This window comes from Mustela nivalis, assembly GCF_964662115.1.
Source record: "Mustela nivalis genome assembly, chromosome: 6".
NCBI lineage: Eukaryota > Metazoa > Chordata > Mammalia > Carnivora > Mustelidae > Mustela > Mustela nivalis.
The window spans coordinates 77,597,481-77,623,248 of record NC_139025.1 but is presented as its reverse complement, the minus strand read 5'-3'; the positions used below and the strand labels follow the sequence as shown (position 1 = coordinate 77,623,248).

The window sequence follows — 25,768 nt, the reverse complement described above, 5'->3', positions numbered from 1 at the left end:
TGGTATGTCTTACAACTAGATTTAAGCGTTAGGTACTCATGTCTTTGTAATGATCACTGTTCTCCCATGGTGTTCTCTCTTAAAAGGTAAATACCAGTGAGAAGATTGGAAAGCTAGTTGCTTAACATCTGATGCTGGCCAGTTGTATCAGATCTTAAAAGCAGAGGAGAAAATCACCTAAATGTAAAGGTTATAAGTCACTGAATGTTAGTTTCCAACTTCACAGTTTAACAACAACAACAACAACAACAACAAAAACAAAACAAAAAAAACCTTGGCACCAAACCTACTATCCAAGCTCTGTGTGTCTGTAAATAAAGATCATTGGCCACTCTTCTGTGTCTTGAGAGATCTAAATGAGAGTCTAGGTGTCCCTTCATAGTTCTGTGATTTTTCAAAAGCCCCAAATCTTTGCACTATGAAAATCGTGATTCTTGTAAGGACTGCTTAATTAATAGCCTGCTTCATTTTTATGTGGAGGAAAAGCCCATTCTCATTTTCACATTTGTTTTTATTGGACAAGGTGAGATTATAAGCAGGTAAGTCCCCCCTCAGCCTTCCCTGAAGTAATGCTAATACTTCTTTCTGAGAAACCAAATCAAGACTTTTGCTTTACTTCAGTGTCTGGAGTTTACAAAATATGTCAACAAAAATATCAACATAGTCTGCTTTTAGTTCTGGGCATATTATCCTTAAAAGAAAACATTAGGAATGAGTATAGGTGTTCTCATTTTAAGACATCTCAACCTCTCAGATAAAGGGAAAAACACACAACATCTATATTCATTACAAAAATTATTCACTAATCTCCCCTGGCACACTTAAAATAACACAAAATGTTATAATTTAATTCATACTCTGTTGTTTTGGAATAAAATGACTGAAAAAAATAGTTTTATGCATATCATAGAAACAAACGATTAAATCCAAGACAAAGGAAGAACAGTAGAAGAACTCTCTCATGAGAGTTATGGTTACCATGTCGTTCTCTTTTTCTCTCTTTCTCTTTTCTTTCTTAGAACTATACTCAGATGCTATTAGCCTGACATTTCACAGTTGATACGTAGGGTCAAAACTTTCCTGGTATCCAGATATGGGGTGAAATAACTAACTATCTTTTAAAATGGCTATGAATAGATAGAAAATAGAATCCTAACTTATGAACTGCTAATTTTTCTTCCTTGTCACCAACATCATCTATTGTATCACCATTATCTATTTTACCAATTTTTATCTGATGAAATGCTATCAAAATATCCCTGATGTCAAGGTATCAATTATTTCTCCTGAATTTAAAACATATTTACTCTCAGCCCATACACAGTTTGTATGTTGGGTGAGTGACCATCTTCCCAGAAATACATCAACATCTCTTGTTAGTGTTTCTTAGGCTTCTGTCCTGAATGAAAGCTCCACACCAAGATTACCTGTCATCCTACAAAATATTTCAATAAAAATTTAAACCCCACAGGATGAAAATTCATTGGTTACCTAAATAAATAAAAATAAATAAATAAAATTCCAGTTAAAAGTATATTCTTTTTGTGTTTCAAGATCAAATCCACTATAGTTTCATAACTACCATACTATGAGACATAGAAAAATGCTACTTTTTAATAAAGAGCCATGAAGAATAGCCATCTGCAATGCAGGGGGACCTAATAAAAGAAAGGAAAGCACTTTTTTTTACCCACCTGGGCTGAGAAACCACAGAAGAAACCAAACCAGAAATGCACAAGTGTGAATGCAAAATTCTTATAGAAGAAATAGCCTAAGAATTTGCACATTCGGAAATAGGACCACCTTCCATGAACAAGAAGAAGCCTTTGGAGGTATCTAAATTGTGCAAATGAATAGTCACTGGCTAAGACGGCCTGCAGTCCTTCCTGGCCGCTGATGCCAACGCCAATGTGAGCACCTACAAAGGAAGAGAGGAATGCTTTCATTCCCTAAACAAAGATACAATCTCTTTTAAGTCATTATTTATCTATAGAAATCTTATAGCTATAGCATTTATAATTGTTTGTGTGTATTATCTTATGAAATATCATTAGTAAGGTATTTATCCTAGTTTTCCAAAAGAGAAAACTGGCCCCCAAATTTCATTAATTTGCATAAGGTTTTACGATTTCTAAGTGGCAAAGCTGGGACTAACCCCAAATGTCAGGACTGCGGATCCAGTAGTTCGTTCCTTACACCATAGCTAGTTACCATATAATACAAGGTCATCAATATCCCTTTTTAGTCTAAAAATACACAGATGAATTAATTAAAGACAAAGGTTCTTTTATGAATGCTAATAATGCCAAATGTATTAGACCCAGGAATTATTGATTTTAGAACCAATGGTAAAATTAAATTACAGTGTAGTCTCCATTGCATCTTGCCAGATGCTGAACCCCAGGACTCTGGTCTACAGCAAACCCTACTGAGTGAATATCCTCTTACTTTTGATCATGCTGACATCATTGGCTCCATCACCTATGGCCAAAGTGACAGCATTCCTGTAGTTCCTCACCAGCTCCACTACTTGGGCTTTCTGGAGTGGAGTGACTCGGCAGCAAACCACAGTCTTACACATGCAGGCGAGTTCTAGGAGATCGTTTTTGACATCACTTTCTAGGGCATGGGCCTATATTAGTAAAAAGAAAGAAAATCCAGATTACAAGAAGACCTAATCAATGAGAGATGTCATTCGGGAAACAGAATTCTTGTTTCTCAACTCATCTCTTTTCTAAACAGTTTAATTCATTTCAACAAGTTACTGTCGATCCAGAGTCACATAAACAACTAACTAAAGAAGTGAGCACTAAACTCCTACTAAGTGTCAAGGAATTTTAGAATAAAAATAAAATGACACAGAGCCCTTGGGTGTCCTCTATGACACATTATCACGCTGTATGGGTAAGATACAACGCAAGGACAGAAAAGTTCCAGAATCTGCTAAAATAAAGAAAAGCAACAGCCAGAACTTGTCCACCACTTCACCAAGTTCAGAATGAACTACAAAATGATGGGGACTTCTTTGTTCTATGTGATGGAACTTTTGTTTCCTTTGCATTGTTGTTTTGTATGTTTAGTGTTTGTTGTTGTGGTTGGTGGGGCAAATGAAAAGCAGATGACCTGGAGATTAGCTTTTGAAAAACAAAGTGACTGAAATGGAGAGAGGCCTGTGCAAGACGGGGGCTTGCATGCAACCTGCATCTCAGGGTTCCCAACCGATTCCAGCCTTGTTCCTCTCAAAATATGCCAAGAAATGACTGAAAAATAGTGCATAATCCTTTGTGCGATTTGCTTTCTAGAAGACATCCCACTGTACATTATTTAATAAACACATTAGAAGGAAAGCAATCCACCTGAACTTTGAGTCTTCAGTGTCTCTGAATCAATCTCTAGCAAGATATTCACAACCTATCATAATCTGACCCCTATATTCCTATATGGCTATGGTCTTCTACCAACACCTTTAAGTTTACTTTGTACTCTCATCATGCCAAATTGCTTGTTTCCATAATGTGATAGGTTCTTTCTTGACTCTATGCCTTTGTACTTGCTACTTCTGTGGCTGGAAACATCACTTCCTCCAGGAAGTCTTCCCTGACTTCCACACAAGAACCTAGATGTGTGTGCCTCTATACTCCCAAAGCTCTTTGTTCATTCCTCTATATAGTATTTGTCATACTACTGTGAGATTAGCTTTCCCACTAGACTGCAATCCCTAAAATAAGAACCATGTTCTAGTCATATCCTTATCCTCAGGCTCCAGCATCTTGACCTGGGCATGTAATAAGTGTTAATGGTATCAATGAAAGGATGGGTGAATGAATGTAAAACATGACTCTGATGTAGAAAATTCTTATGTCAAGGCCCGTGATGCCTGGGGGAAACAGTGAATTAGCTTTCTCAAATATAATCGCCCTTTCTGAAAAAGAAAGCATGTAACTGGTTGTCTTGCTTAGAATGGTCCCCTTTTCTCTTTCTTCCTTATTATCAGTAAGAAAATATCTAAACTCGGACTCTGATAAAGGACTCAATTACTTTCTGCAAAGCATTGAAATTTGAAGCAAACTAGAATCATGATTTGATTAAAAAAAAAAAAAAAAAAAAAAAAAAAAGCTTCTGACCATACCAGCAGAAATGTGGTCAATTCTCCTTAAATGAAAAATAGTATTTCATGGTTTCATAAGTTTCAGGCTTTGAAGCCGAAAGGGCTCTTGAAGAGCATCAATCTTAGCTCTTTCTTTCAAATGATTTACAGACAAAGAAAAAATAGCATATATTATCACCCGAGTACTCTAACTCACCACACACTGGCTTCTTTGAGCCTGAGGGAAAGTCAAAGCTCAACTCATTAGAAACCTTTCCATATCCTAGTCTTCTAGTCCCTGGGCAATTCAGCTTGGAGGGCACCAGCTTTAAGTCCCAGTTGACAGGCTTATAATTTTCAGTTCCTGCTCATTTGTGCAAAGGAGAAGTTTGTGTCATCTGGACAAGCTTTCGACTGAGCTTGGCCTGCAGCTGAGCTCTGTAACTTTCCATGGTGTAGAAGGCAACACATCATTACGTCTGGAATCCAGCTGGATAATACCCTAAGCACTAAGAGCTAACAGACAGCTGATCACAAGGGGGAAAATACAATATACTCATATCCAACTTCTTTTGTCCTCTAAGAAACTATCTACAAGAAGGCACATTTATTTTCCAAACTCCAAAAGTGAAAAATGATCATCAAAGCTAGGGAAAGATGTGAGATTAGCTCTTTGTGCATATAAATGATAATTTCACTGGAGTGCAATCAGAGCTTTTGTTTTTTAAATTAGAAACTCAGAGGAGTGTTTTGATATTTGTTCAAGATTTGGAACCTGAACTACATTAAAAGCACAATGCAAGTTTATTCTATTACGACAAGAACCAGATTTCCTAATCAAAGCAAATTGTTTGGCATTGCTGTAAAATACTGCTATTTAGAAAAACCACCAGAGGTATCTTAATGGCAATAATTTGGTGTGGTAATTATATGAAGATCAGGTTGTGCTCTGCCAAATCATAAACATCAGCAAGAACAATAATTGCAACAGTTGCATTATTTTAATTAAATAACAGGGAGCTGTGACACTCTCCCTTAGAAAGTACTTAAACAATACTGCTAAATGGTCTACAGTCATTTAGACAAGATTGATATTCTGTGAACACAGTATTTCTTTGGATCCTCCCTTTCACTGTGGTGGTTCAAGCAATAATGTATGAAATATATATCAGAAGCTTCCTTTTCTCTTGCAAACAGGAAATCATTATGTATACCCTGTTTCTAGTGGTATCATTTGTTTGGAAAATACAAAAGGCGATCTCATTATGACAGCACAAAAGAGACAATTATTGGGATAAAGAAAAAGAAAGAACAAAAGCCTTAAGCAAACTCACCAAACTGTGGCCATTTATGATTAAGGCATAATCTCCTGTTATGGTTTCTTCTACAACTGAGTCCAGCTCCAGCTGCTGTTTTTCAAAAACTACATGGCCGTTGGAAGAACTTCTGTTTTGTCCAAACAAATTTTCCTTTGCTTTTCTTGAAGGCAGGGGGAGAGAAACAAATCATAACAAGTACACAGATCATACCTATTACACTAACAAGAGACTGACCTAGAGGTAAATTCATTTCGTCACTATTCGGATAGACAATGGCATAAGATTTGGTTACAATAAAGCAAGCCGGATGGTTCCTTGTGATGGGGAGACCATAGCAAGTTTGTAAATTTCAGGAAGTAGGGAAGTAAAACGTAATGAAAACAGAATCATTTGGAATTTTTACAATTACCTTAAATCTAAATTACTATCTCGAGTTGGGCTGAAGCTAGGTGCTCTCGATACATTTGGCATATAAGGGTGTCTGAGCTTCAGGGGCTTTAGAACCACTGGTCTGGTGTCCAATATTGTTAAATATTGAAAAGTGAAAAACTAAAGACAATTGATGAGATCGTCTAGGAATTCCAGAACATCAATATATAAAAGAAATTCATTCATTCACAGAACAATGTCATATGATCTGGCTGAAATCAGCAGTCTTTAAAGAAGCACATTTTCTAAAAATGTGACAACAAAACTAAATGATGGCATTTACTGAATTGGCATAGTCATTAGAATATAATGGACTGTTTTAAGTGAAAATTGAACTCATCGGCTCACACAATACAGTAAATCTTCTCAGAAAGCAAATACTGACACCAAGAGTAGAGGGCCTTTCCAAATGGAAATTCCTTCCAATGCCCCAGATCTAATTAGCAGTAGAAATGTCCTCCTCATACCCATCCATGTCTTCTACTTAAGAGGAAGATTGTATGGTCACTTAACATGCTTAGAAGAGGCATTTTACTCTTCTCTTCAAAATGGAAAAATAATGCCTTTAATGGAAGGGAAAAGTCCTCTCTGAGGACCCTCAGATGACAGGCTTTGAAGTAACATAAGGGCAAGCTAACACAACTCCAGAACTTTCAACCACAACCATGGCAAATGCTCCCCAAAGATGAGTGGCAAAGCCAGCCACCTTACAGTAGGCCAAAATTGCACCCACAAAATGAGTGCCCTGGAGAAAATGGGGAGTGAGGGGCCAGGAAATGGAGGTTTTGGCCTACAGCAAAATGAAATGGTTCCCCAAAGGCTCATCCTATATAGAAAATATTTATAAAAATGATTTTATGATGTAGAAAGAAGAGAATGTTCACTGTACAAAAACAACTATTTTAGCCCTCAGCTTTCTATTTGAAAATGTAACACTGATTGTTTACAAGTAAAGTCTAAAAAAAACCGAAAAACAAAAAACCCACAACACACACACAAAACACCCTTATCTTCTGGCTCAACATCTCCTTCTGCTGTCCAGGACCAAAAGCACAGCCTGCATTTAAAGAACCCAAGGAACCCAGAGATTACATGACCCTGGCTCCAAGAATGACATCATGCACTTAACAATCAGTCTGCAGAATCAAAGAAAAAGATTTACAAATTCAGAGTGTTACGTGTGAAATTTAGGGAGTTAAGGTGGGGGAAGGGGTGAAGAACAGACATGAAAAATCATTGTTTAGTAGGAGAATCAGACTTCTACATCAGATAACCATGTCAAGGAGTCCTCCTAACAGTCATGAAAATTTACTGTCCCATATAATGAAGAAAGCTAGAGAAACAAGCTCCTCAGAAGCGAACATTTCTTGACAATGTTGCAGAACTCATAAATTGGGTCTTAAGGAAGCACCAAAGGGCAAACATCTCCCGAGGTTTCCTTTTTAGTAAAGTTCTCACTCGCTGTATAAATGACTCAATCTCTGTTTTCCCCCCAGAGAATAAAAACATTCCAAAGAAGGGTGAAGTTCATGAAAGTATTGGCTGAAATTCTATTTACTTAGGATTTTTTTTCCCCCTAAACTGTCTTCCTAACATCTCCAGGCAGAAAAGAGACAGTTTTTCGGGCTCGGCTTGAATTCTCACTATGTTCCCTCCACAGAGGCCAACCCCAGACAGAGCTCACGCATTTTCAGACCTGTGACCATGCTTTATAGCTATCATTTCTTTCTCTTCCTGGAACTTAGGTCTTAAAACACTAGCTGGTTCTCAAAAACAAAAAACAAAAAACAAAAAACCAATTTATTAGGAAGGGAAAAACTACACGTGACTCCCTTTATTGAACAGGAACTATACATTTCTGCAGGCATAACACACAATGCTTAACCACAGAACACAAATAACAAATGGTAAAACAAAAGGAGGCCTGTGTTTAAAAAAAAAAAAAAAAAAAAAAGTCTGTGTTTTCCCAAGCTGTGTTATGAAGGGCAGAGTCTATTAGAATGCTGGCATGCAGATATACATTAGCGGCTGAGGTGACTGTGGCATTCAAGGTCCGGTGTCACCACAAACACAGCAGAGCACAGCTGGGTACATGCTGGCTTGCATACACTCTATAAAGAAAAGGGATGGCATGCTCTTAAGGCACTCTGGGTTCAAACATGACATGTTAGGAAATGAACTGAAACCATGGCATCATGTTTAAAAGAAGACAATCCTGACTTCGATATAAGAGCACTGAGCTTGGAACCTGGAGAGCTGGGCTCAGGCTCGAAGCCTTGCCTCGACATCTCATTTGCCCACAGCTAGGTGATCTGACCTCTAGCCACTCGACAAGTCAGTTATAGACCCAGCATAAAACCCAGGTCATCAAATTCCTAGTTCACAGTCTGCTGCACTAAACTGGTTGACGTAGAGTCAGCCACAGGCTGCCAGGGGAACACGTCTGGGACAGTATCACACTGCCAACAGCAGAGAAAGGGAGGAAATCCATGACATTTTTATTTTAAGCCCCAGGTCCATCCCTTACCAACCATGCGATCTATAAGACACTCAACCTCGAAACCGATGTTGTTGTTCTGTTTTTAAAGATTTATTTATTTATTTATTTATTATTTATCTGACAGACAGAGATCACAAGTAGGCAGAGAGGCAGACAGAGAGGGAGGGGGAAGCAGGCTCCCCGCCAAGCAGAGAGCCTGATGCGGGACTCGATCCCAAGACCCTGAGATCACGACCTGAGCCGAAGGCAGAGGCCTAACCCACTGAGCCACCCAGGCGCCCTTAAACCTGGTTTTTTTTTTTTTTTTTTAGAAATTAGGCAAATGAGACTTTCCCATCAGGCTGGTTGATAATAGCTAAGAAAATGTGGGTAGCTGCACCAGTATGGATTAAAACATTGCCAAGATTTCTTAGTACTCTAAAATGTTATGGTTTATGATAGAAACCTGACCTACTAAAACATTTTGTCTGGGTGACTAGCAGCTGGAACTGTGGAACGAGATGCATGTTGTTTGGCCTACACAGTGTTTTTAAAAATCTGTGTAAATTGATGGACATCATGATATTCACCTTCACCAAAGGCTCCACAACTCCCTCATGTCTCCTATATAGCACAACTGTTACCTGCCTGTTTCTGGAGCTCTTTGCATTTGAGAACTCTGCTCATTCAAACAAGTAACTTTCTATTAAGTGGTCCTTAAAAAAAGTACAACATGTATTTTGCTGATTAAAGAAGAAATATCAATTCCTAGGTATACCACCAGAGTGTTATTCAGAAGCAGTACAGTCACTCATAGTTTAATTAGTTATAGGACCTGAATTTCTCCAACAAAACATGGGACCAATACAACAAAAATAAAACATGGAGTGAGTGTGCCTGTCAGCCCAAGCAAAATTACATTCCCAGGCTATCTTCCTTTGGGCAGAAGACATATGTATTGGTAAAATGTAATCAATGCAGTAATCTTCTGAAAAACCATAGCAGGGTTTAATTGTAGGTTTATGAGCATGTCTTTAATACTAAAACAGCTATGAGGCCAAAGGAACCCAGGACTCAAAGTCCCTAAAACAGTTTCATGACATTAAATTTGAAACAAGCCATATTCATGATATGCATAAAAATTATATATCCATGTTTATAAAATAATCTAAACACATTTGTTAAGTTTAAATATAACCATTAAATTAACTTCCTTTTAATAGCTACTGTCAATTGGATCCTGGTTTTTTTGATGCATTTTTTGTGTTGTTTTTGCATAAACTTCCACTAAACCCAAAAACATAACACAAGAAAACTGAATGATGCAATTCATGATTTTAATATTTCATTCCCCAAACTATGTGTTTAGATATAAGTAGCCCAGATGAGGATTAGAAAGAACACCTTTGGCAATAACTTTTCTTGGATGCTCTGTTTCCCCCAGTCCTAAGTAAATGCATACTATAAATGTATTCATTCCTTTTATATAAAATTTCTACCACGCATTGTCTGGTAGACTCAGAGAATGGTGTTACCTTCAAGTCTGGGTTAAAATGAACATTATTTGCTAGCCAGTTAAGCAAGATGGCCTCAAGGGTCCTGAAATAATGAGTCTAGACAGAAATTCCTTATTTTTCCCTTTGAATATTTTTCTTCTCAGTAAAAACTTTTGGCTTTTCCTCCCAACTATGAAAATATTGCCTGAACACTATTACAATTTCAAATAATGTAAAGACCCATAAAGACCAAAGTAAACATGATCCATAATTCTAACACTCAGAGAGAACCACTGCACATGTCCTACAGAACTTGATGGGTAGGTAAAGGACAGATATTCATATAGATGCATAGTGTTTTATATATATAAGTGTTTTATATACATAAGCATATATATATATATATATAGAGAGAGAGAGAGAGAGAGAGAGAGAGTGTGTGTGTATTCTGGGGTGTGAAAGACAAGCTAGAAACGACAGACTCCTACCTCTCTTCACATCCAAATTCTGAATCCTATCCATTCTACCTCCAAAAGAGTTGTTGGTTTCATTTTATTCTTTTGGCCTCACTGCCTTAGTTCAACCTCATCATCTCTAACTTGGGTGTTCCAACATCTTCCTGATGCAACTCCCCAAACCATTCATTTTCCCACCAAACATACCCCATCTATCCTATCACTGGAGTGTGACTTCGTAAACGTAGAACTGGGTTTGTTACTCATCTGCTTAGAAGCCATTCACATCCACCCAGTAACTTTAGTATGAAGTATAAGCACTTCCACTTGCCAATCAATCACCAATCTGACTGAAAAAATGGTCCTCACCCTTAGTTCTAACATATACTCTAGCTACGACATGGAATATTGCTTCTAGAATAGAACATGAGGGGCACCTGGGTGGTTCAGTGGGTTAAGCCACTGCCTTCAGGATCCCAGAGTCCTGGGATTGAGTCCCATACTGAGCTTCCCCTGCTCTGCAGGGGGCCTTCTTCTCCCGCTCCTTCTGCCTGCCACTTCCCCTGCTTGTGCTCATTCTTTCTCTCTGTCAAAAAAATAAATAAAATATTTCTTAAAAATAGAACATGATTTCCTTCCTGTTTCTATGCCTTCAAGTGTGCTGTTCCATCAACCTGCAATAACCTTATCTAATGTAACCAATTGAGGAAGAGATCCATTAAGGTTGTAATAGAGGTCAGAGTGTTGTTTTCAATATCCTAAGAAGGTTAATAAAAAATGTAGATTGCTCTATGATAAGAACATAGAGACTCACCACTTTGTCTTAACTTTTGTGTTATTTTTAGCTACCATTACATCAACTGGGTATAGAAAGCTGCTCTATCATGCAGTTAGCAGCTGATTGATTGCCTATGCCTTTGCACAATACATAATGGGAACTCTAATTAATTACGACTGATATAATTTTATTATTATTTATATAATTTTAATATAGACTCCATAGGATCTATTGGGGAAATCTTAATAAAAGTAGTCCCTGCTGTGGGAACAATGGCTGAAGAAAAGAGATAAAGGGGAATGGAGGAAGTGAAAAGAGAGGGGGAAGGCAAGAAAGAAGGGTGCTAGCTCAATAGCACAAATTACATTCCAGCCTCTTTTAATCTCCTGAATAAAATAATCTTTGGAGAAGATATTTGTATATTTTCCCATTTACAGATGAGGAAACAAGTCAAAGAGAGGCTGAACAGAATATTTACAGTAATTCAGCCTGCCAGTGAGTATGAAGCCAAGATCCAAACTTTGGTCCAGCTAACATGAGCTCCATAACTTCCCTCTTACATCTGCTGTCTTTCCCTGGAATTTATTCTGCTCTCATCACTACTCCTCTGTGTGTTGACCTCAAGGGAAGCAATAAGGTGCCTCAAAAATTACAATTCTTATGTCAATCTTTTTTTTTATTGTGTTATGTTAGTCACCATAAACTATATTAATCATTTAAAGGGAGTAAAAACACATCAAACATGTTTAGAGACACACGTGGCAAGTGATTCGGTGCATAGGCTCTGCGACCAGGCTATCTTCAAATACCAGCTGAACCACTAGCCAGTTATGAAACTTCAGGCATGTTATTTATCTTATCTATGCCTCAAATTCTTGATCTATAAAATAAGGAAAATGATAATGCTTAACACTGCTTTGGGAATGAAATATAATACATGTATCCTGCTTATAATCGTTCCACCAGCACTGGCTCAAAGCATTTAGCACTAGGCACAATACAGTCTAGATCTGCTCACACCCATCTTCCTTCAGCAAGAGTTAACCTCCCCCCCAAATAAAGGTCATTTAAAGAGATTTTCTTTTATTATTATGTTATCTTAGTCACCATACAGTACATCATTAGTATTTGATGTAGTGTTCCAAGATTCATTGTTTGCATATAATACCCAGTGCTCCAAGCAATACATGCCCTCCTTAATACCCATCATTGGGCTAATTCATTCCCCCACCCCCCTCACCTCTAAAATCCTCAGTTTGTTTCTCAGAGTCCATAGTCTTTCATGGTTTGTCTTCCCCTCTGATTCTCCCCCCTCTTCATTTTCCCCTTCATTCTCCTAAAATCCTCCATAGTATTCCTTATATTCCACAAATCAGTGAAACCATACGATAATTGACTTTCTCGGCTTGACTTATTTCACTCAGCATAATCTCCTCCAGCCCCATCCACGTTGATACAAAAGCTGGATATTCATCCTTTCTGTTGGCAGAGTAATATTCCATTGTGTATATGGACCACATCTTCTTTATCCATTCATCTGTTGAAGAGCATTTTGGCTCTTTCCACAGTTTGGCCTTTGTGGATATTGCTGCTATGCATATTGGGGTGCATATGGTCCTTTTTCACTAAATCTGTATTTTGGGAGTAAATACCCAGTAATGCAATTGCTGGGTCATAGCATAGCTCTATTTTTAATTTCTTGAGGAACCTCCACACTGTTTTCCAAAGTGGCTGTACCAACTTGCATTCCCACCAACAGTGTAAGAGGGTTCCCCTTTCTCCACATGCTCTCCAATATTTGTTGTTTCTTCCATTGTCAATTTTAGCCATTCTAACTGGTATAAGGTGGTATCTCAGTGTGGTTTTGATTTGAATTTCCCCAATGGCTATTGAGGATAAACATTTTTTCATATATCTGTTAGCCATTTGTATGTCTTCATTGGAGAAGTGTCTGTTCATGTCTTCTACCCATTTTTGGACTTGATTATTTGTTTTTGGGGTGTTGAGTTTGAGAAGTTCTTTATAGATCTTGGATACCAGCCCTTTATCTGTAGTGTCATTTGCAAATATCTTCTCCCATTCTGTGGGTTCCCTCATTGTTTTGTTGACTGTTTCCATTGCTTTGCAGAAGCTTTTTATCTTGATGAAGTCCCAAAAGTTCATTTTTGCTTTTGTTTCCTTTGCCTTTGTAGACATGTCTTGAAAGAAGTTGCTGTGGCCGAGGTTACTGGTTATGCCAGTAACAGAGTTTACTGTCTATGTTCTCCTCTAGGATTTTGATGGACTCCTGTCTCACGTTGAGGTCTTTCATGCATTTTGAGTTTATCTTTGAGTATGATGTAAGAGAATGGTTGCGTTTCATTCTTCTGTATATAGCTGTCCAATTTTCCCAGCACCATTTATTGAAGAAACTTTTTCCCATTGGATATTTTTTCCAGCTTTGTCGAAGATTATTTAACCATAGAGTTGAGGGTCCATATCTTGGCTCTCTATTCTGTTCCACTGGTCTACGTGTCTGTTTTTGTGCCAGTACCATGCAGTCTTAAACAATTCATGGAAACTAATGAGAATGAAAACACATCAGTCCAAAATCTATGGGATACTACAAAAGCAGTCCTAAAGGGGAAATACATAGTCATCTAGGCCTGAGTTAAAAAAAAAAAAATAGAAAAATCCCGAACACACAAACTATCTTTACACCTTAAAGAACTGGAGAATCAACAACAAATTAAGCCTAACCCATGCACAAGAAAGAAATAATTAAGATCCTAGCAGAGATCAATGAATTAGAAATCAGAAATATGACAGAATACATCCACAAATCTAGAAGCTGGTTCTTTGAAAGAATAAGATTGATAAACCACTGGCCAGACTTACCCAAAAGAAAAAAGAAAGGACCCAAATTAATAAAATTATGAACAAAAGGGAAGAGATCATGACTAATACCAAGAAAATAGAAACAAGCACCAGAAATTATTATCAACAACTACATGCCAATAAATTAAGCAACCTAGAAGAAATGGATGCATTCCTAGAAACCTATAAACTTCCAAGACTGAAATAGGAAGAAATTGACAACCTGAATAGACCAATAACCAGTAACAAGATTGAAGCAGTGATCAAAAACCTCCCTAAAAACAAGAGTTCAGGACCTGATGGATTCCCTGGGAAATTCTACCAAACATTCAAAGAAGCTCCTGAAGCTGTTTCAAAAAACAGAAACAGAAACAGAAGGGAAACATCCAGACTTTATTCTATGAGGCCAGCTTTACCTTGATCCCCAAACCAGACATAGATCTAATCAAAAAGGAGAATTTCAGACCAATATCCCTCATGAATATGGATGCCAAGATTCTCAATGAGATAGTAGCCAATAGAATCCAACAGTACATTAAAGAGATTCTCTTAAAATATTTGTTTTTAATTATTAAACAAATTAAGTTTCCCAATGTATTTGGCAAAGACTTGCAGTCTGTCATAGCTTCCAACCAGCATGTACAGCAGTTTTCTACTGGGAGTAAAAATGTGTGGAAGTTGGGAAACCTGACCTACAAGCAGCAACTGGTAGTACCGACAGTTAAGACTTCCTTTCTGTTCAAGGTTCAGGAACAAAAGTATAATGATGGAGACACATTAAGGAAGCCCATAGTGTTCTATTGTTGTGTTGAGGGGCAGTTGGCCTCATCTAGAATGTAGCAAGTTATAAGCAGTTTGTCTCTAATACAATAATCTGCTTGGCCAGAACCAAAATGGATTGAGCTTAGAGATGCTATTGCAAGCATTAGTAAGCAAATATTGTCATGAGACAGCATTTTTTAAAGGTCTGGGAAAATAATTAAGCAGACTTTTAAAATATACTTCTTAAAATGAAATAGTAAAAAATAAAGAAGAAAATGGACAGATTTTAAGAAACATTATTTTTCAAAATTTAAGTTTGTCCACTCGTGCCTAATCTCAGCACTTAGATATTTTCCAGTATTTGTAGCGGTTACACATTTTTCACAATATTCTATTTCTCATAAGCATTATACAGCTGGGTTTAACAGGAACTATGTCAAAATACCTACTTTCTTTAATGCTGAAAGAATCTATTCCAACTTTACATGCCATTTCCTGGAGCTGTGTTTTCCAAATTTATCTGATCATAATTTCATCTAGGTGTTTATGAAAATACAAGTGCCCATCGCCCATCCCCTAGAGATTCTTAATTTGGGCCAGAATGAAGTTAGGGAATTACTATTTTAAACAAATGCCCTCACTGAATCTGGTCACTCATCATATAAGAGCTACTCACCAATGCATATTTTAAAGAATAACTCAACATAAATGATTTGAAATCCTTTTCTAAAAATATTTGGAAAATGTTGGAGGCCTGAAGACAGTGTTTCACTACTGATGTCAAACTTATGAACAGGAGTTTAGGAAACACATGGGAAGAATTCTCTTCCAAAACAAGGCCACAGGAACTATAAAGGGCCTTTTTACTTCCTCCACTATCCATCCCTCCCTCTTCCTTTCTTCTTTCCTTCAACACTTACCTGAGTTCTTCTCTGACTTCCACTGCTGTGTTCCCTGCCACAATGAACACGTCGTTCATGTCATCAGTCAGCATATTGCAGGCATAGCCAATGTTGATGGCAGTTTCTGATACAAAAACAAAACCCACATCAGTTAGAATATTACTTAATGACACAAGTACCTTATCCATAAAAGTTTTGAGGCATTACCCCTTAATGTCAGAGAGAGCATGATGAGAGATAAAATCCAAGAAACCCAGAGCTAAATTCAAAGATCCAGATTCCATGATCAAACTTACCCCTTGTTAAAACTGTGGAGAAGTAGCAATATCTATGAATTCTCAGCCTTCTCATCTAGTTCTTTGAAAAAAAACTTCTTGATTCCCCAAATTAGTATTTATGAAAGTACCCTGAGGCCCTGTGATATAGTGAAATGTATAAATAAAAAACTTTTTACCTGAAGTCCCAAATACTGACTTTGGAGAGCTAAAATACTTAATTTAGTTATTATTCGAGCTGATGTGATAGATACATTGAAAACACTCACAATTGGTCAGTTGAACAGCAGAAATATCCTCGTAATAGCTTTATAGTTCTCTCAGGTACAATGCTGCCTTTTTCCCATTAAGCAAATTAAAGTTTGGAATTTGACTATCACCTCAAACACCACCAGGACTGCTGTAACTAGGTAAGTGGACAAGTACACAATGTTGAGCAGCTCTTCCTCCACTTCTGTAGAATTGGACACTTGGATAGTTAGGTAGCCCTTCCATCCTCAACAAGGTCATTTGTTTCTCAGTCCATTGGGTCATTAGGCTCTTGCCAATTTGTGGGATAATTAGATTTGCCCTAAGTCTGTAGGCGATTGATAAAATCTTAGCATATCCTTTGTATAAGCCACAGAAATGAAAACTAAATAAGAGTAAACCTGTGTATATTCCTAACTAAGTGAAGAGTTATGAACGTACCCTTTGATCAACATCAAACTCTAGGAGGTCTCTACTAACACCACAGAGCTCAACTCTCTACTGTTGATTTTTTGTAATTAGTGATTTGGCTGAATACCTGGAGAGTGGACTTATCATATCAATGGGCAAATCCTCTGAAGTTCCAAAAAATATGTAAAAAGTAGATAGAATCTTGAAAACGTATGTGTGCCAATTTACTAAATATTCTGGTTTACAGATGACCAAGAATAAAATCACTTTTGTTTTAACCATCACTGCTAGCAATGGATCCAAAATGTACCGATCCCTTTTCCTTCTTAGGAAACACAATACCCTGAACATGATGACTCTTTATCTCTTGACCTGGCATTATTGTTAAAATGCCAGAATATTTCCCCACCGGTTGATAAACAGCCACTTCCCTGAGTATCCCCAAAGCCTACCTACCATCCTGACCCCATCCCTAATATCCCCAAACCTCCCTACCACCAATAAACTAAAGAAATAGCCCCTGAGATCTCTAATGTCCTACTTCAGTGCTGTGCCTCTCTCTGTCCTGACTGGGGTCAGTGCTCACGTGAAACAATAAACATTTTATAATACCATCGTTGCCTCCAGGTGAAATTACTATATTTAAGAAGCAAGTAAGCTGAAACTCAACTGACTGAAAAGTATACTATAGAAGATAATCCATTAGTTTTTGTTTTTAAATAATAAATTTTTGTAATATATCAGCTTTCCTTTTTGTATTTCAACCTTTCCTATGTGAAGGGCTATGCAAATATCTAATCCATTAAGCTTTCTGGTTAATTAAAATTTTACCAGAGAAATTATTGCCCCCCCCTTCAAGACATCATCAACATCCGTGTTCAATTTACCTTGTTTGTCTCCTGTTAGGACCCAGATCTTAATATTAGCTAGTGATAAACTTGCAATCGTTTCAGTAACACCCTCTTGCAACTTATCTTCTACAGCAGTGGCACCTAGTAGCTATATTGAAAAATAGAAAATACCTTATGTTAATGCAGGCAACCAACAACCACAATGTATCTATGGCTTTAAATCACAGAGTTTAGAGGTCAAGGAACATGAACTGAAGATGGAAGTTATGAAGCATTGATATGGCAAGTATCTTATTATATGCAGTGATGGGCTAGGAAGGGCTTCAAGTGGAGGTTCCCAAATCAAGCCTACTGACAGTCACACCAATTAATGACAGGGATCCTGGAGGTCAGAATTTATGATGGGTCTGATATGCTCAGTAACATATAAGCATAAACCATCATAAGCCATTTGGGCTTCTGAGAACTGAAGACCTCCCCAGCCTCTTCCCCACTTATATCAACATGGAAAGGTCCAAAGGAGAGCCCTAATCTCATATTAAGGATCACAAAAAAGTAGAGCCATTCTCCTAAATTAACACACCAGCAGGTGCCATAAACTAAAAAGTGAAGGGTCTTGCATAATATTTCATCCAGGGATGAATATTACATACTCCGTAGTACCTCACAATTGCTAACCATCCTAACCACTGGGGCCTCAGGGAAGATCAGTTCATACTCTGGACAGCACAGAAATCATCAGAACCTCAAGGCCTAGGATGGTTTAGAGCTAAAGCTACATTTCATGCAAAGTTTTCCTGCTTAAAAAGGTAGATCATAAAGTAGGGAGAGAAAAAAAACAAAAACAAAAACCAGCCAAAACATAAAATCAAGGACATACCAGAGGCTGACAAAGAATAGAGATGCCACTATCTTCTACTTTGGGGAAATTTCCAATTGTATAATCTACTGCCAATAGAAATAATACTCTAGGCTCTCTAGGGCCATACATGGCAAACATGAAGCCATTGTATAAAGCATGACTCAGTGTTTGAAAGGGTAACATCTGCTATGTGCAAAATGATTTGGCAATGGATTATTCCTATGCTAGATCTCTAAACACGTACTATCCCTTCTGTAAACACAAACCATCATGCTTCTAAACTCATACCATTAAATCCCTTTCAATTTCTTCATATAGCCCAGCTATCCGTTCATCCCTCTCATCCTTGAGAGTGTTTGCATCTTCAAGCATCTTGTGCCACTCTTTAAAGTACTTGTCATCCAGATCTCTGTATGCAATGGCCAAGGTTCGAAGGCCTTCCCCTGCAAATTCCTGCCAGAGCAGACACAGATTTAGGAACCATCAAAGAGTAGTAACCACAGAAATAACAGCAACAATAATGGATAAGTTGTTCACTTACATTAATTTTGTCCCAAGAGTATTACTTGGCCATCCTGACTCCCAACTTTTTAATCGCCTTGGAAATGGGATATGTTTATATTTGGTATTTTATTTCAATGGGGTTAAAACATTCAGGGGAGCTAGCCTTCTCCCTAAAGACAGCGGCAATGGCTGCTGACATGCCCCAGCTGAGAAGTGATCAACCACACCCATGACTTGAAATACACGTTTGAAGCAATATATATTGGTTTCAACCTACCCCCTGCATAAAGGAAGCACTCCTGGCAGTAAGAAAGACCCAGCCTATTTCATGGCACATAGCCCTTGATGTCCAGTGGAGAGGAAAGGATCCTCAGAGGAACCATAGCTCTCAAATCAAAGGCAGAAACTCTCTCAAAAGATGGCAGCGTGACATTTCACCGGTCTTGTCATGTCCCACCTAATAATACAGCTATGTCTAAAATTAATTGAGTCTTACTTCTGTTCATGCTTGAAATCTTCCATAATAAAAAGCTAAAGTCAATTATAGATGAATAAACATTGGTCAGGTAACAGAAGTTGAAACATATTAAGGTTATAAGAATAACATCTAGGGGCAAAAGGGAGAGTGAGGCAGAAAAGTTAAAACAAATGTTTGTTTCTGGGAAGCAAGTAGAGGCTGACTTTTACTGTTCATTCTGGATCATCTAAATTTTCTTCCTTTTTGTTATATGGTAAGTTTTATTTTAATAATGAAAATTCTTAGAAATTTAAAAAACATTGAGTCATGTTATTTTTAAAAATTACTCTTTTTGAGAAACTGATTTCTGTGGAGTTGTTATTTAATAATTGGTCAAATTAATTGAAGAGTCGTACTTTTCCTTTAGTGTCTCAGTAAACTGATGATCTAAAATGATACCTTTGGTGCTTTATCCTTCTAATAGGAAAAATAAATAAATAAAAACAGGACACTGGTGTTGCAAAGTGTCTCACGTAGCCACAATAGCTAGAAACATATGTAGATTGCTTTGGGGAAATGTAAAAACCTCCCACTTTGTGTAGGCCTCCAGTGGTCATTTTATGGGCCTCTACACTGCAAGTGTTTTTAGAACATTTCTGCTCCTTTGGGCATTGCCACTGAGCAGATCCTCTCTGTTGTGTTTTGGCTTATAGAACAGACATAGGTTCGTGATCAGGCACAAGTTACACCATGACACACCCTAACTTGGTAAATGGAAAGTAAATTCAGTGCATGCTGCAATGATGTGGTTTCGCCCACAGAGACCATGAAAACATTATCCGAATTTATCTTGTAGGCAACTGGTAGCACTCTGGACATTGTAATCACATTTTGCAAGACCACCACTGGGTCCCCTACTGATCTGAAAATCTAGTTATTGCCTTGTAATGATCTTTTGTCTCCTTAATTCACAGAAGCACTTCTTTGCCTTTGACTTGCAACCGCACTGGGCATGGCCAGTGCTTTCCTCCCTGTTCTGTAAAATAGTGAATCAACTCTAAGACGGCATTACAAAAGGGGACAGATGATTTAAGTTATTTAATTAGTGCATGAATCACAAGCTTAATCCTAAATGAGCATTTGAGCAAGGTCGTTTCCTACCATTAAAGAATTCAAAAGCAATTATTAAATATAAATCGAAAACCTCAGAATTTAAAGCCAAAACGAATAAAGTGAATGAAGGAAAGAGCAAGTCAAGTTGATATCACCTGGAAAAAAAAACCTCTTTTGCAAAGAAATGTAAAAAGACCAAATTAGACTTCCTACACTTTAGTATGAGAGGAAAACATACGAAAATCCAAGGCCTTTGGTGTTTGAGCAATGGCAAAAATCAGATACTTATGATTCTAATGTTGTTTTCACACACACACAAAAAAAATTAAAAAGACCATGCCGGCCTTCTGGAAAAGATTAAAAGAAAATCAAGAATGCTCTATTGGAAAGACAAAAACAATAGCTATGTTTGTAACCAATATTACTAAACCATCATTCTTTAAAGTCAGGCAGAATTTTGTTTTGTTTTATTTGTTTGTTTGTTTTTTAAAGATCCAGGGAATGTTTTGTATTAAATATAGGGCTTGACAAAGGACACGAATCCTCAATAATTTTTTTAAAGGAGAGAAACCAATGAGGATATGGGAGTTTTGACCAGTTGCCCTTAAAGTTCATATTCTGTTAAATGGAACCTCTAATAAATATTAGAGAGATGCTTGAATCTTCAGGTTTAAATCAGGTTAATGATCATATTCATTCATAGACTCCTACTCTTTTGCCAAAATATATGTACCAAATTTATATGGCATAAATATATATGCCAAAGATCATTCCTGCTCCCTTCAGAAAGCTTTTGTAAAGAAATTATGCATAGTCTCAGAATGTATGCATTTGGTAGCTTCAACGTAAAGAATATAAGTGACTCATCATGATTTACGACCTGAACAGAAGGACCCCTAGAGGAGAAAGTTGGCTGCTATTTCCCTTCAGCATGTAAGCAAGACCCTAAGCTATTCCCTGGGGGTAATCATAAAAAAAACTTCATTGGTTTCAACACATTAGAACCCAAGGGAATGCAACTGTCCTACTTCCCTTTCCAGAGCCAGTCTTCAAGAGAAGAAGCCTAAAACTGCAGGGGAGTTTGGGCAGGTTTCCCTAGGTGTCCCGAGCCTTTCCCGGGCCAGAGTTCAGGAGCCTACACTTAGCGGCTACTTCACAGCTGCTGTGTATTAATACATCTGTGGTAAGACTGATCAGACTTTCAGCAGGGCAACTATAGGTGTCCATGCGCCAGTTCCAGACATTCTCTGGCACAGTTTCCTGCGCTTTCTATTTCAAAAGTCAGATCATTTCGCTGATATTTTAAAAAATAAGACCTAATCATAGCAAGCGGCCAAAGGGCCATTGTGCTAACCTTCAGACAGAAGCACTTACACTGAGATGGTCTGTCGTCAATGTCAGAAGGTCTTCATTGGATGGATGAAGTTTTTCAAACAGAATAGTGTCTGCTCCTTTGGAATAAAGCTTTATCTGGCCTTCTGGGTTTCGAACTGAAAAGAAAAATTTTGCATAGTAGGTAATCAACGAAATCCATCAAAACTAGACTTTCCTAGGGCTCCAGCCAGGAAATTTGGAAATGGGCATAACGTTTTAGCCAGTAGTAAAATATTTAGTGCCTTTAATTAGAAGGTCACTATCTAAGTCACTTGGCCATATTCCTGTTCTATTAATTTAGAAATATTCCACCTACTGGAATCCTTTGATTTCCCAAACTCGGAAAACAAGTGTTTTTATTCAGATGTGAATGACCTTACCATTTTCCTTGCCTACTACTTTGAAGGGTTGATAAATTCAAATTAAGTCTTCTGGATTGAACAGAATTGAGAGCTTTGCCTGCAGGTCTCCTAGTGTGAAATTCAAGTCCTACTGTAGGAATCAGCTACACTGTTATGCCAAATGATCTCCACATGGCATTCTAGCCACTCAAAGTCATGGTTTATGCACTAGTTTTCCATCCTTGCTGATGTTTTTCTTTACCTTCTTTACTCATTGGAAAAGCCCTTTCTTTCATTCTCGATGGTCGATTTTTCAGTCACAATCCTGGCATGCAAGCATACCTCACAGGGGGCTTTCAAAATTAGTTTCTATCTTCTATTAACTGGAAGTCTGTGTCAGTTAGGGCTGTGTTTTTAATCTGTCACCCCTCCCCAGGTTTGGGAATGACAGCCAGAGGAGGTTGCCCTCCCTTCATTTCCAGTCTTTAAACCTTCCCCTGGCTGTCCCACATACTGCCATCAAATCTTTTTTAAACTATGAAATGCTTGGCCTACATTTGTAGGCTTGGCTTTATAGCTTGGCACACATTAGGCCCTTAATGATTTGTTGAATGAATGAATGAATGAATGAAGACATGACATGACATGACATGACATGACATGACATGGCAATATATTTCTTTCCAGGAACTACCTACAGTTTAAGACAACTTTCTGGGTCATGATGTGATGGTCTGAACAATGACCTTCACAAGTTTCATCATATCAAAGATTGTTACATGCTTTCCAATCAATTGTACCTTTTCTTTAAAAATAGAATGTCTCAAAAAAAAATAGAATGTCTCAAAACAAATGAACATAAATATTGACTACTATTAATTTAACAGCATATAAAATTTAGAGCTTGACTTAATGGAATATAAATACCAAAGTACAATAAATTAATTTCCCTTCTTTCCTTTAACTACTCTTACTTCGGATTTCATCTATTCTAGTTTCCTCCTGGCTTTGAATATATTTAACACACCCTGGAAATTTTTTGTATTGGGACTTGTCTAGGGCTTGTCTTCTCTCCTAAAACCCTTGGTCAGCTCTCCTAGTTACCAGAACTCATGCAGTTCTTCTTGTACTCTGCTTCTAATTGCCCATGTTGGGAAAAAAGGAAAAAAGCATATATAATTTATCTAATTGTTCAAGCTGGAGGGGAGTGGGAACATTTAATCCTAGCTTTCTTTTGCTTTTCTTCTACAGCAATCCAATTTAATAATTTTCCCCATATTTTTCTCCCATCCATCACCAGAGCTAAAAAGGCCAAGGATGGGCATCCTACTTTTACCAGTACGACTTCCCTTTGACTATTGTTTATAGGCTGGACTAGGACATCAGTTCCCAAACTTTTTGGTCTCAGAACCCTTATACACTATTAAAACTTCATGAGAACTCCAGGGTATTTTTGAAGTGGGTTTTATTTATTAATATTTACCATATTAGAAATTAAAGTTGAGAAATATTATTATATCAATGGTCTTATGATAATAATTATATTACCATAATAATGACTATTATAATTATGATAATAAACATTTTACATATTAACATAAATAACATTTCTATAATTATAATTTCCACAACAACAACAAAAAATGTAGGGAGTGACATTGCTTTTCATGATAGCAGTTCTCTTTAACATCTAGCTTAAAAGGTGTTTGGATTCTCTTATCTGCTTCTGCAGTTCAATCATTTGTGATATCACATATCATGTGGCTTTTATAAACCTCCGCAGTACACTCATGAGAAAAATAAGGAAAAAGACAAATAACATTAGTATTATTATGAAGATGTTTTTATCCTTGTGCATTCTCTGAAAATCTCCCAAGTTTTCTTAGGGTTCCCTAGACCACACAGGGAGAATCACTAGTCTAGGAAATCACAAGCCAATTATGATTTGTGGAAATCCCTTACCATCTCTTCATCTGTTTCCACATGTGAAAAAAGGAGATATTTAAACACTGTAACTTCTAAGGTCCTTTTCAATCTACATTTTTCTCATTCAGTAAAGATTCCCATTTCTTCCGCATTTTTTTCTTAACCCAGCATTATTAGCCCCTTTAAATTTGAGTTTGTATAAATCTAGTTTCATAGAATCTTGATTAATTTTGCTCACTAAGCCTTTCCTTTTGCAGCTCAGCAGGTTTTGCGTCTCTTTATTCAAGGCTTCTAGTCCTATCTGCTAGGAAATTTCAAGGCTAATCAAATCTCACTCATCTCAGAAGTTAGCCTTTTCAAAATAAAGAGAGAAGCACCTGGGTGGCTCAGTTAAGCATCCAACTCCTGATTTTGGCTCAGGTTATAATATCAGAGTCACAAGATTGAGCCCCGTGGTGGGCTCCATGCTCAGTGGGAAGTCTGCTCCAGATTCGCTCTGTCTCTCTGTGCCTCCCCCTGACACGCACACACACACACACACACACACACACACACACACACACACTTTCTCTCTCTCAAAAAAAAAAAAAATTAAATAAAAGAACGTAACAGTTTTAAATGGTCAAGGTAACATGTGGGCAGAGTCTGTAAAAAAAATCGAAAATCATATATGTTTTAGTTATAAATCTTCTCCCATTGCTGGTCCTTTATATATTGGTGTTCTTTAAAGATTTTCCTATGATCTAATTCCCCTTTTACTCTCCATGTAGTCACATTCATTTCTACGGCTTCAGGTTCCAGTGACAGCATTACTGATTTTAAGTGTACATCTCCTACCCAAATCTATCTCCAGCACTCCCTTCCACTCTGTACATCCAACCACCAACTAGTTATCTCCTTTTGGATGTGTTCAGGCACAGCAGACTCAAATTGGAACACATTATCTTCCTCTAATAACTACGTATTTCTCTTAAGTCTCCATCTCAATAACAAGCTTCACCATTCACTCTGTCTCCCAAATCAGATATCCAGCCGTAATCAAAGCTCCTCTCCCTCCACCACCCATATATCCAACTGTAGCTATGAATTTCTCCCCTCTTGCCTATATTGTCACATTAACCCAAATGGTTTTACTCATTTCAACCCTGCTTCTCTCCAGACTCTACTGTAATCCTGCCAGAGTCATCTTCACACTATTGCTTAGAATCCTGCAATTGCTTCCCTATGTACTCCCTATGTATGTAGATCAAGTTTGGACGCTCTTAACATGTCATAAACAGAACTCATTAAGACCTATCCTTTTCCAGCCCATTTCCTACCCTACTTCACCATCTTCTCCAGGGTGCAATCACACAGAACACTTCAATTCCACATTCTCCCTTAGCATCAAGTCTCTGGCGCATGTTAGGCACTTGCTAAACATTTGCTTGAGTTGAATTATAATTATACAAAATTCATTGAAGGCAACAGTTATGCCTTTGTGACATAAAAAAAAAAAAAGAAGTCGTTTCCAGGTGTATGCCATAAGAGTAAATACAATAGCAACACTATAAAGGGTGATGAATAATTCTATTTTGCCATATCTCAGTTGGATGGTTGTTCATATAACCACACAGAGAAACGCCTGTCATATGGCAGGATCTGTATTTTGATCATCTCTAAAAAGTTTAGAGTTGAGCAACTCTTACTAAAGATCTTGCAAGGGCTTTTCAAGGACATAGCGTAATTTTTGCTTCCTTCCCATGTTTATGTGCCACTTGCCTCTATTAACAAGTATCTTTGAATTTTATCTCTGTGCTTTTGTTTTCACAATGAGAATTGGTCCTTTTAAAACTGTATAAC

The 25,768-nt window shown here is 37.5% G+C and overlaps 2 protein-coding genes across 17 annotated transcripts in view; both read right to left on the bottom strand.

Moving 5' to 3' along the window:
- GABPB1 (GA binding protein transcription factor subunit beta 1) overlaps nucleotides 1-25,768 on the bottom strand; it is a 975,210-nt gene that overhangs the window by 561,671 nt on the left and 387,771 nt on the right. The gene's annotated exons all lie outside the window — the stretch shown is intronic.
- ATP8B4 (ATPase phospholipid transporting 8B4 (putative)) overlaps nucleotides 1-25,768 on the bottom strand; it is a 256,040-nt gene that overhangs the window by 42,250 nt on the left and 188,022 nt on the right. For all 14 annotated transcript variants that reach the window (XM_082734772.1, XM_082734778.1, XM_082734770.1 and 11 more), the window contains 7 exons: nucleotides 21,660-21,775; nucleotides 18,500-18,664; nucleotides 17,386-17,497; nucleotides 15,582-15,687; nucleotides 5,422-5,566; nucleotides 2,449-2,632; nucleotides 1,695-1,918 (listed from right to left, as the gene is read on the bottom strand). In XM_082734772.1, the coding sequence (XP_082590898.1) occupies nucleotides 1,695-1,918; nucleotides 2,449-2,632; nucleotides 5,422-5,566; nucleotides 15,582-15,687; nucleotides 17,386-17,497; nucleotides 18,500-18,664; nucleotides 21,660-21,775 (1,052 nt within the window). The remainder of the gene's footprint in view (nucleotides 1-1,694; nucleotides 1,919-2,448; nucleotides 2,633-5,421; nucleotides 5,567-15,581; nucleotides 15,688-17,385; nucleotides 17,498-18,499; nucleotides 18,665-21,659; nucleotides 21,776-25,768) is intronic.